This window comes from Hakea prostrata, chromosome 9 (assembly GCF_041222555.1).
Source record: "Hakea prostrata isolate BN-2017 chromosome 9, UWA_Hpros_2, whole genome shotgun sequence".
NCBI lineage: Eukaryota > Viridiplantae > Streptophyta > Magnoliopsida > Proteales > Proteaceae > Hakea > Hakea prostrata.
This window is the reverse complement of record NC_142608.1, coordinates 29007994-29020012: the sequence shown is the minus strand read 5'-3', so window position 1 is coordinate 29020012 and position 12019 is coordinate 29007994. Positions and strand designations below refer to the sequence as shown.

At 42.3% G+C, this 12019-nt stretch overlaps 1 protein-coding gene across 1 annotated transcript; it reads right to left on the bottom strand.

Annotated features, from left to right (window-relative positions):
- Positions 1-11318: 11318 nt before the first annotated feature.
- Positions 11319-11783, bottom strand: LOC149005093 (uncharacterized). Its single transcript, XM_089135791.1, has one exon. The coding sequence runs from the start codon at positions 11781-11783 to the stop codon at positions 11319-11321; it is 465 nt and encodes a 154-aa protein (XP_088991917.1).
- Between the last annotated feature and the right edge of the window lie 236 nt (positions 11784-12019).

Below are 12019 nucleotides of genomic sequence, written 5' to 3'. Positions count from 1 at the left end.
TCCATACTTATGAAGACGTTATCTATAAACTTGAAGACGCTTGATCTTAGTTTATTTATTAGTACATTTGTTTCAGTTGTAATCCCTTTTGACTTTTATACTACGTTCCGCTATTTTGGTAAAGTGAGTTTCCACCTCACTTCACTCCTTTTTGATATCATTGGATATCCGGTATCTTTCCGCACTCGATTATTCCCGATTGTTCATTTCTTGTTTTGAACCTTGTTTATAATATTAAACCTTGATTTATTTCTGTTCATGATTATGTTATTGCACATGTGGGAGGATGATTTCCTCGATACTTGATCTTCGGGGCTGTGGATCACACTCTCGGGTATGCCAGTTAGGGTACCGGCTGGGAGGATGTGACAGAATGGTATCAGAGCCCAAAGTTCAAGGAAATCCTAACCACGAAAGCAGTAACAGAACATTCCTGAGTCATAGATCTAGAAGTGACTCATCTACTCTTAGAAGTGAATAATAGAACACTTGGACTAGAAACTATTAATGAAGCATAACTGGATAATTCTGAATAATGCACAATAATTATACTTAAACAATTGTCACTTAATGCAATAAAAGAAAGCTGCATAATACACAATAATAAAGTGAAACAGGGAGAACTTCATTAACTTTAAGAAAAGTTTTACAACTACATCTGAAAAGCATAAATGAAAATCCTAGTACAAATCTATCTAGGTGATCTCCTCTGATCTCTGTAAGCTCGGAACTCCTCTGAAAGCTGAGTCACCTGATGCTCGATCCTATCCTATCGTGACTCCATCCTCTCATATAGCTGCTCCTGTCTGACCTCCATCTCTCTCCAGCATGGAAGTCATCGATCTCATCTGTGCACTGAGATCCGAAGTCTCTGGAACCACATGAGAAGGACCACCTGTCTCGAAGTGCGAGGAAGGGAAATCGTGATGCTCCGGCACCGTCTCGTGCATCTCAGCATCATCTCCGGCCTGATCATCATCACCGTCGGACCGATATCCTCTCCACCATCCTCTGACTCCTGCTCATCCTCTGTCTCATCATCCTCCTCACCCTCTAGACCAGGAGATCTCTCTGTCTGTGTCAGTCCCATCTGACGTATCATCCTAGTCCCTATGACATATCCTCATGGACCAGTGTCCACTGGTGTATCCTCGAAACTGACCCCGAAATGCCTGAAGATCAAAGTCAATAACCTCCCATAGCAAAGATTCCGCATGCTAGGCCGCAGAACCAAGTCCAACGATAACCTCGTCGTATGATGTAGGAAAGGTCAATCTCGAAGCCCATGTAAATCCGATAGATGACTATGGCCTCCATCACTGTGACCCTATGGTGATGTCCAGCCTTCGGCATGATGTTTCGGCCGACGATGCGACCGATAACTCGTGCAGCATCTGTCATCTGTCCACTGTTCCTCGGAGTGAAGCACCGGCGGTTGTCCCACGTTGTAGAGCATATCTCGCGCAGCTCATATGGCATCAAGTAGCTATCTATAGCTGCTCCCGCAGTATCCATACGCACCGATCTGGGTAGTGAGGGATCCGCAAGATCTCGGCTAACGATCTGGTGGAAAAGCGAATCTGAGTCTGAAGGACCCTGCTCCTGAGGACAAGTCTAAGTGGATGCCCTAGACCTCTAGCCTCCTCGGTGTAAGTAAGGTTACTGAAGAACAGCCTCACTAGCTCAGGGTATACAAGCAGATCATCTGTGAAGAGATGAGTCCACCGCAAGGTGTCGAGCCTCGCGTGTATCCTAAAGACCCGGAGCCGACGAAGGTGTAATAGACGTCCTAGCTCGATCTGGCAGTAGCTGAAGTAGGCCTCATACAGGAACTCGGCCTATGGAGTGTCGAAGCGATCTGGTCTCCGGACATGCTGTCTAGGCTCTGAAGGAACCTGACCTCTACCTCTCGAGTGCCCCTACTATGCGACCTCTACCTCGTCCGCGTACTCCTCTCGGCATAGTGAATATCTGTAGTAGAGACAAAGACATTGTTGGTTAAGTGCTATTTCAAGATTTAAGCCAAAAGGGTATTTTCGTAAAATTTTCGGAAAATTTCAAATTTGGGGGAAATTTGATTTGAAGATACTAGCATGTGCATAATACTTGGAATTGCATGTCTATGAAATTCATTTGATAAAATTCGATCGAAAGCTTGGCATAAAGCGAAAAATTCAGCAAGAAAGAATTTGGGGATTTTGCATTCTAGGTCAAAATTGATTTTTTGAAAAGTTGAAATTGGTTAAATCAAACTATATGGACATATCTACATTATCATTTGGAGCATGTAGCAATTGATTTCATGCGAAAACTCCAAGCGGTTTGTGAGAAATCAAATTTTTTCTAAAGATAACGATTTCGGTACGAAAACTTTGCGAGAAGTGCAAGAAGGTGTTAGAACTTGTTGTCTATTCATGGCATTGTGTTTAAAACCTAGGGAATATGTTTCTAAGTATTCCTAAACATGATTTCTAACAATGGATACAAGTAAACATGGATTTGATTGAAATGCAAGCATGAGAAGATGAAAGTAAAAGAGAAAATGATAGTCTTACCTTGTGTTTGATGAATGTGAGTTGTGGTGTTGTTGTTAAAACACTTGAATCACCCAAAGATGCTTGAAAGAACCTTAGAAGATGTTTCCCTAGAGCTCACTCACTTGTGGAAGAAGTTAGAATGAAGATTGAATGTGAAAATGAGGCTTATAATGCAAATTTTCGTATTCTGTGAGCATTGGTCGACTCATTGGTCGATTGGGTCAATCGACCAATCAACCGACCAATGGACCCAGTAGCTCCAATCTTGGTTGAAATGTTGGAAAATGTGATTTTTGTCCTATGAATTGTTGTTGGATGACTAAATGGATGTGTTTAAGCATGAATTAAATTTTCAAAATCATTTGGACATATTGATTTCATTGAAACTTCGAAATTTGGAATTTTGACGCTTCCGGTTCTTGCAGTGGTTTACTCCGAGAAGTGGGCGTGGTGAATCCAGTGGTCATGGAAGTGGTCGTAGTGAAATACCTGAAGGCGGTCATGATCAGCAGACTGATGACCAAGGTACCCAGGACATACCAGGTGCCCCGAATGTCGGAAGCTTTCATGATATTGCCAACATCATGGGCAATATGATGCAACAGCAAGCAGCTCAGTTTAATCAGATGTTGACAGGTGCATGACACTGCATAATGATACTCGTGCTGGTGTTAATGTGAATCCTCATGCCGCAATTCCAAATGTGAGTGGCCTTGCTGGAACTCCTCATACTCGCCTGATGGAGAGTTTTCTGAAGATGCAGGTGCCCAACTTTACTGGTGTTACCAAGGATCTCTTGTTCCCTAACAAGTGGATTCGTGAGTTGGAAAAGACTTTTCGTCATCTGCAATGCTCCGAAGCTCAAAAGATTTTGTTTGCTGAGCATAAGTTGCAGCATGAAGCCGATGCTTGGTGGACTTCCACTCGGCCTGTTTTGGAAGGTTTGCATGCAGGTGTTACAACTTGGGATTTATTCAAAGAGGCTTTTTGCATGAATTATTTCCCTGAGGCGGTAAAGGATGCGAAGGAAGCTGAGTTCATGGCTCTCGCACAAGGATCCTTGTCTATGTTAGAGTACCAACAGAAGTTTGAGGAACTTCATTTCTTTGCTCTGGATTCCCTAAAGCCTGATATTGCTAAGGCGAAGAAGTTCTTTAAAGGATTGTGCCCTGTCATTAAAGGCTATCTCACTGTCCAGCCTATAGAGAGCTATGCCCAAGTGGTGCAGAACTCGAAGAAGTTGGAAGAAAAAGGAGAATGCTCGCGTGCAAAGGCCTTGGCAGTCTAGAAACCCTGGTTTGGTGGATCGTAATGATCGGCGCTTTGTGAGACCTACACCCTATCCCACTCCTGCTTTTCAGCCTAGGAGTATAGGTCAAAGCCCTAGTCTCCGACAGCCTGGTCAGTTTCAGTATGGCGGGAATCGACCACCAGTGAATGCAAGTGCTAGGCCAGTGAATGCGAATCCTAAGCCTTTTGTTCAGAAGCCTCCTGTTGCAGTTGTCCCGGTAGGACCAAGCAATCCTATTTGCTTCTACTGTAAGCAGTCCGGTCATTTTGCTCGTGATTGTTTGAAGAAGCCTGTCCAAGCTGCCCCTGCCCTGGTGAAGAGTGCTCATGCTCCTCCCTCTCGTAGAGTGTTCAAGATCTCTAGTACCGAGCAAGATGGAAGCCATGATGTGATCACGGTACATTGTCGGTCGCTTCTTTTCCTGCATTTGTTTTATTTGATACGGGTGCATCTCATTCGTTCATATCATCTGCATTCATTAAGAAGACTGACCTAATCCCTGAGAAATTGTCTAGTTGTTTATTGATTAGTACACCTACTGGTCCTATTGTGAAACTAGATAAAGGATTAGTTAAATGTCCGGTGTTGGTTGGTAAGATAAACTTGGAAGCTAATTTGGTACTTCTTGATATGAAAGACTTCGATGTTATTTTGGGAATTGACTGGTTAACAGCCCACAAAGCTGTATTTCTTTGCTCCTCGAGAAAGATTCAATTCAATACTTGCGTAGGTTCAGTTTTTGAATTTCAAGGTGAGAAAAGACGGGTTGGTAAAAAGATATTGTCTCAGACCGATGCAAATCTACACCATAGTAGATGATGCTTCTTCCCAAGGCAAGAGAAAAGTGGAGAAAAGAGTTGACGAAGTCAAAGTTGTCTCGTGACTTTGTTGATGTCTTCCTCGATGATCTATCGGGAGTGCCTCCAGATAGGGATGTTGAGTTTTCTATTGATCTCGTCCCTGGTGCCGCTCCGATATCTAAGGCTCCGTATAGGATGGCTCCTACTGAGTTAAAAGAGTTGCAAAATCAGTTAAATGAGCTCATTGAAAGAGGTTTCATACAACCTAGTGTGTCACCTTGGGGAGCTCAGGTCTTGTTTGTCAAGAAGAAAGATGGTAGTATGCGTCTGTGCATTGACTACCATGAGTTGAATAAGTTGACTATCAAGAATAGATATCCGCTACCTCGGATTGACGATCTCTTTGATCAATTGAAGGGTGCAGCTGTGTTCTCAAAGATTGATTTAAGGTCTGGATATCACCAGTTGAAAGTGAAGTCAAGTGATGTCTTCAAGACAGCTTTCCGAACAAGGTACGGCCATTATGAGTTTAGAGTCATGCCTTTTGGTTTGACTAATGCTCCGCGCGTGTTCATGGACCTCATGAACCGAGTCTTCCATGATGTGCTCGATAAGTTTGTTATTGTCTTCATTGATGATATTCTGATCTATTCAAAAAGTGAAGAAGAGCATGAAAGGCATCTAGATTTCACTTTGCAAAGACTGCGAGAAAAGAAACTTTATGCTAAGTTTAGCAAGTGTGATTTCTGGCTAAAGAGTGTAGTATTCCTCGGCCATGTGGTTTCTGCTGAAGGTATTCGTGTTGATCCTGAGAAAGTTCAAGCAGTTGCTGATTGGGAAAGACCGAAGACTGTAACGGAAATAAGAAGTTTCCTTGGTCTGGAAGGTTACTACAGAAAGTTTATTGAGAACTTTTCTCGGTTAGCTGCCCCTATGACTAAGTTGACCCGGAAAGAAGAGAAGTTTGTTTGGTCTGACGCTTGTGAGAAGAATTTCCAAGAATTGAAGGATAGACTAACAAGTGCCCCGGTTTTGACTATACCTGATAATTCTGGTGGTATGACGGTCTATACTGATGCGTCGAAGATTGGTTTGGGTTGTGTACTGATGCAGCACGGTAAGGTTGTAGCCTATGCCTCTCGGCAATTGAAGGATTATGAGCGGAATTACCCCACTCATGATTTAGAGCTTGCCGCTGTTGTTTTTGCTTTGAAGATTTGGAGACATTACCTCTATGGTGAGAAAATTTCCATATTCACGGACCAAAAGAGTTTGAAATACTTCTTTACTCAGAAAGAGTTGAAAATGAGGCAAAGAAGATGGTTGGAACTAGTCTCTGATTATGATTGTGATATTCAAGATCACCCCTGGTAAGGCAAACGTTGTTGCTGATGCTCTTAGTAGGAAGATTCGAGAAGAAGGTTTTGGATTTGAATGCTTTGAGTCTACCCTTGTTGTCTTCTATTGAGAGTTTTGATTTGGAAGTTGTTCCCGAGAATTCTCTGCCGTTGTTCTTTCTGCTATGACGGCAAGGTCTGGTCTTAGAGATAAGATTGTTGTTTTGCAGAGTTTTGATCCGGAACTTAAGGACAAAGTTGAGAAGATTTCTTCAAATCCTGAGTCGTATCCCGACTTTGGTATATCCATGGATGGTGCTTTATTGTTTAGAGGTAGATTGTGTGTGCCAGCAAATGAAGATCTTAAGAAGGAAATATTGAAGGAAGCACACCAATCAATCTTTACAGTACAACCTGGAAGTAACAAGATGTACAAGGACTTGAAGGAACATTTTTGGTGGATTGGTTTGAAGGCCGATGTTGATGACTTTGTTGCCAAGTGTGAAACTTGCCAAAGATGTGAAAGCCATTCATCAACCTCCATCCGGATTGCTTCAGCCCCTTCCTGTTCCTAACTGGAAGTGGGAAGATATCTCCATGGATTTCGTGACTAGCTTGCCTAGGACAAGTAAAGGCAATGACACTGTGTGGGTGATTGTTGATAGGTTGACCAAATCAGCCCATTTTATTCCTATGAAGATCACTCATACTTTGGATAAGCTAGCTAGACTTTATGTGGATAATGTGGTTCGTCTACATGGTGTGCCGATGAGTATTGTGTTCGATCGTGATCCTAGGTTCACCTCAAGGTTTTGGAACAGTCTACAGAAAGCCTTGGGAACCCAATTGAACTTGAGTACAGCTCATCATCCACAGTCAGATGGACAGTCTGAGCGGACAATTCAAACTTTGGAAGACATGCTCAGATCTTGCGTGGTGGATATGGGTGGAAATTGGGATGAACACTTAGCTTTGGTTGAGTTTGCCTATAATAATAGTTATCAAGCAACGATAGGCATGGCTCCGTTTAAGGCTTTGTATGGTTGCACTTGTAGAACACCATTGTATTGGACTGAGACGGGTGAGAGAAAAGTCTTAGGTCCTGATTTGATTGAAGCTACGAGCGCAATGGTGGATATGATAAGAGAAAGGATTAAGTCCGCCCAGTCAAGACAGAAATCCTATGCTGACAAGAGAAGGACTGATCTGGAGTTTCAAGTTGGAGAGAAAGTTTTCTTGAAGGTTTCACCAATGAAGGGCGTGATGAGATTTAATATTAAAGGGAAGCTTAGCCCTCGTTTCATTGGACCTTTTGAAATTTTGGAAAAGGTTGGACCCGTTGCTTATCGATTGGCATTACCTCCGTCTATTGCTGCTGTGCATAATGTGTTCCACATTTCGATGCTCCGGAAATATGTTGAAAATCCGGAACATGTCTTACAGTAGGCACCTGAAGGGCTGAGTGCTGATCTTACCTATGATGAAGAGCCAGCTGAAATTTTGGATAAGAAGGTCAAGCAATTGCGGAATCGCACCATCCCTTTGGTAAAGATTTGTTGGAAGGACCATACCCCTGAAGAAGCCTCTTGGGAGAAAGAAGAAGATATGAAGGAGAAGTTTCCTCATCTCTATAGAAGCACAGGTACGCTTTCAATTTCGGGGACGAAATTTTTTTTAAGGGGGGGAGAATGTGAAACCCAGCCCTGACCATAATCCGGAAACTCTGTTTATTGTAGGTCCAGTGACCCGAAGTAAGGCAAGAAGTCATCTTTGGGCCATTTCTGTTGAAGACTTGATGGCTGGATTGGAATCCATGAGTGTTGATGCTAGTGTTCCAATGGTGGAAACTGCAGCCGGATGAAGATTGGATTAGTTGATGGTCTTGGAGTGGTCTCTGTATTGATTCAAAGGCATTTCTAACTCCTAGGTATGTCACTCTAGAGGTGTGCAAAACCCCTTGATGTTTGGACTTGATCCGAGCCTTCAATTCCCCATTTTGAAGTTGTCGTCTTGATTGGTCGACTCATTGGTCGATTGGATCAATCGACCAATCAATCGACCAATTGATTCTGTTTTTGAAATTTGAATCCTGTCACTTCTATTTAAGTCTAATCTCGGGATTACTCCGCCTCATCTGCCTCCTAAGCCTCTGGAACGAGTTAGAACCCTAATCTAACCCATTCCCTTGCATTCTTTGGTGATCTCTTTCAAAGACTTGAAGAATTCTTCATCTTTCTACGGCAAAGGTATGATCTCAACCACTCTCTCTTCTATCTCTGATTTTCTTTCTTTTATTATGTTTTCATTGAGATCGAAAGGTGATGAAGCATTCTTGTAATCATCAATTCTCCCGATCTCACCATATTCTTTAAGACTCATGATCATCATCATGTTCTTAAACCCTACTTATTGAATTCTTGAAAACCTAACCCTAATTCTTTGAAACCCCAACCTCGTGTGATTGTCCTGAAAACTTTTGGTAACCTCCCTTGTGAAGGAAAATCTTCTTGAGTAATATTGTGTTAACCAAAAATTTAATCATCTATACTTTCCTGTTTTGATTTGTCTTTGTTCATTCAGATCTCACAATTATTTTCCGAGGGAACCAAAAAGGGTAAAACCCTAATTCTTGGGTAAGATCAAGAACCTCTAGTTTAATCATGGTAACCCAATTATTATGTTTCCTTTACTAGATCTGAATTCTTTCATATCCTAGTTCATTATCTTTAATCTTTCTATTTTTTTCCCTCCTAACCTATGATAACCCTAATCAGGTTGACCTCATGATTTCTAGGTTGTAACTTGAGATTTGTTTTGAGTTATGGTTTAATATCCTCTATACCCTAGAATACTACCATGATAATTGCCCTCTTAATTGTACCCTTTTGAACCATCAAATTCGGTTCTGGATTCTCAAAATTCGGATTCTTGCAGGCCATCATGCGCATTGGTCGACTCATTGGTCGATCTGGTCCAGCAGACCAATCAATCGACCAATGAGTACAGCAACCTCAATCTTGGTCTGTTTCGATTGATTTATGATCTTTTCCTTTATGCATCTTTCCTAACATGTTGTGTGCACTTGTTTAGGACTGTCTTCTCAGGTTTTGTCAAGATCATACTTGATTCTTTAAGATTCCATTCAAGTTAGAAGGTAAGGACAGTTAATTCCTTAACTACATAGATTGCTTGTTCTCTGGTTTCTAATTTATGAAACTATGAGATTACCTAGTGTTATTGTATTTTAATTCTGATCTCCTACTGTGGGAACAGTAGCACATAATTATATCATCTTTTCATTGTTTATGTTATATGAATTACTTATTACTGCTTAATCTGATGTTGCTTTTACATTCTCTTTTATATGATGAACTACTGGTTGTGTATGTCATGACTGATCTGAGAATGTGTTTTCTTAAGTTTGGTTTGGGATTGGGAAGTGTCCTTTCGGCACTTCTATCCTCGGACATTATCGGAAATAGTATGGGATGTTTCCGGGGTTGCCCATCGACACTTTCCCGAATCAATGGTTGTCATACCTAGGGATGTCTAGCAGTGTTTGGCTAGGATATACCCCTGTTATATCAGACCCGATTCGGAAGGGTATTGAGACCGAACGATCCGTGGTAGCAATGGGGATTCACAGGCACTCATGACCGGTGAGTTATATCCGTGAGAGGACGAGAATCACATTGTGGGGGCCATTTATTGGAGGGTTGCATATGGCTAGACTTGGGCTCATGGGCGCTCGAGACCGGTGAGTTATATCCGTGAGAGGACATGAGAGCTTCCCGTTTACCATATGTGGATAACCAATAGGGTTGATGAGTTCGGTGAGTAATATCCGTGACTCTAGTGTGAAGGATACCAGAAAGGATCCCGAGAGGGGAGGAATGGAAGTATCTGGAACTAACTTGATGTAACTAAGTAGATGACTTGCATTGGGCTAGGCTTTTCCCTGACATGCGCCGGTACTTATGCCAAATGGTTGTGAGAGAGTGTGTTGACTTAACCCCCTACCATGGTTTGTCCGAGAGGGATGCCCGGACCCACTACCAACAGGAGCCGTATGCGTGACCTACCCAAAGAAGTAGGGTGCTATGACTTAAAGCATGTCTGCCATAGAGACCAGCATACATAGAGTTAGATGCATACATACATTACTTGTTTCATACTGCATTGCATCATGTTATGTTTTGCCACATGTTATCTATGATGTTATGGATTAACTACCTTACTGAGTTTCTTCGAAACTCATTCCTGTTGTATATTTCTTTTTGTTAGATTATCCTGCAGTCTAGGGAATACTATGACGAGCAAGACAAAGCAAGCAAGCTGATGAAGCGTATTACACACAAAGTGCTGGGCAACGATCAAGATTACTTTGATGATCCCCGGCGGATCAAGCTGCGTACTACTTTTGAGAACGGCATAGAGTTAGAACGGATTCATTGGATTGATGAAGTCCATACTTATGAAGACGTTATCTATAAACTTGAAGACGCTTGATCTTAGTTTATTTATTAGTACATTTGTTTCAGTTGTAATCCCTTTTGATTTTTATACTACGTTCCGCTATTTTGGTAAAGTGAGTTTCCGCCTCACTTCACTCCTTTTTGATATCATTAGATATCTGGTATCTTTCCGCACTCTGATTATTCTGATTGTTCATTTCTTGTTTTGAACCTTGTTTATAATATTAAACCTTGATTTATTTCTGTTCATGATTATGTTATTGCACATGTGGGAGGATGATTTCCTCGATACCTGATCTTCGAGGCTGTGGATCACACTCTCGGGTATGCCAGTTAAGGTACCGGCTGGGAGGATGTGACAGTAGTGCTTCATATCCATATGCCAGTTTGAATGGAGTTTCTCCCGTTGGGGTTCGAACAGTGGTTTAGTACGCCCAAAAAACATTTTGTAGCTCTTCGACCCACAAAGCTTTGTCCGACTCAAGTCTCTTCTTTATCTCGTCTAGCAACGTTCGGTTCGTGACTTCTACCTGGCCATTGCTCTGTGGGTACGCCACCGATGACATTCGGTGCTCGATCTAATAGGTGTTGCAGAATTGCTCAAACTGGGGATTTTCAAATTGTGTTCCGTGATCGGTAACAATGACTTTTGGCATTCCGAATCTATAAATTACAGATTCCAGAACGAACTTCTCCATCTTCTTCTCAGTGATTGTTGCCAGAGCGCTTGCCTCTACCCATTTTATGAAATAATCGATCGCCACAATAAGATATTCCCGTCAGCCAGATGCCTTGGTGAATTTTCCCATAATGTCAATTCCCCACATTGCAAATGGGATAGGATCTAGAATTGACGTTAGGGTTTCTGCAGGCCTTTTTTATACCGTTGCATGAATTTTACAATTGTTGCAGGCGCGAACATACTCCATTGCAGCTTCTTGTAACTTTGACCAGTATAGCCCAAGCCTGAGGATTTTGTGAGCTAGGGCCCGACTGCCCATGTGCGCCCCACAAATCCCTTCATGAACCTCCACCAAAGCGGTTCTTGATCCTTCGGGGCCTAAGCATCTAAGGAGTGGACCAGCATAAGATCTTCGGTACATCCTTTCGTTCTGCATAGTAAATCTTGACATTAGCACCCGAATCATCTGGGCCTCCTTCACGTCCTCTAGCAATTTGTCATCCTGAAGATACTCCACGATCGGGTCCATCCAGCAGCGCTTGACTTCGATATAGGATATCTCCTTTTCCTGGTTTGCTCGAAGGGCTAACTCCTCTATATAGACCGAAGGGCCGAGCGTCTTTTCCTTGGCGTTAGCCAATCTTGAGAGTTTGTCCGCCATTGTATTCTCCTTCCTTGGGATCTAACACACCTTCAGATCTTTGAATTCTTTTTGTAATGCCCGCACAATTTCTAGATACTTCTGCAATCGAAGCTCCTTAACGCCGTACTCTCCTTGCACCTGATTAACTATCAACTACGAATCACTGAAGATAGTGACATAAGCTATTGCCAAGGCCTTCGCCAAATGGAGTCCAGCTATCAAAGCTTCATATTCGGCATCATTGTTGCTTGCTT

Excerpts from the sequence above, each read along its gene's own strand:
- LOC149005093 (XM_089135791.1), bottom strand. The coding sequence starts at position 11,783 with ATGGCGGACAAACTCTCAAGATTGGCTAACGCCAAGGAAAAGACGCTC.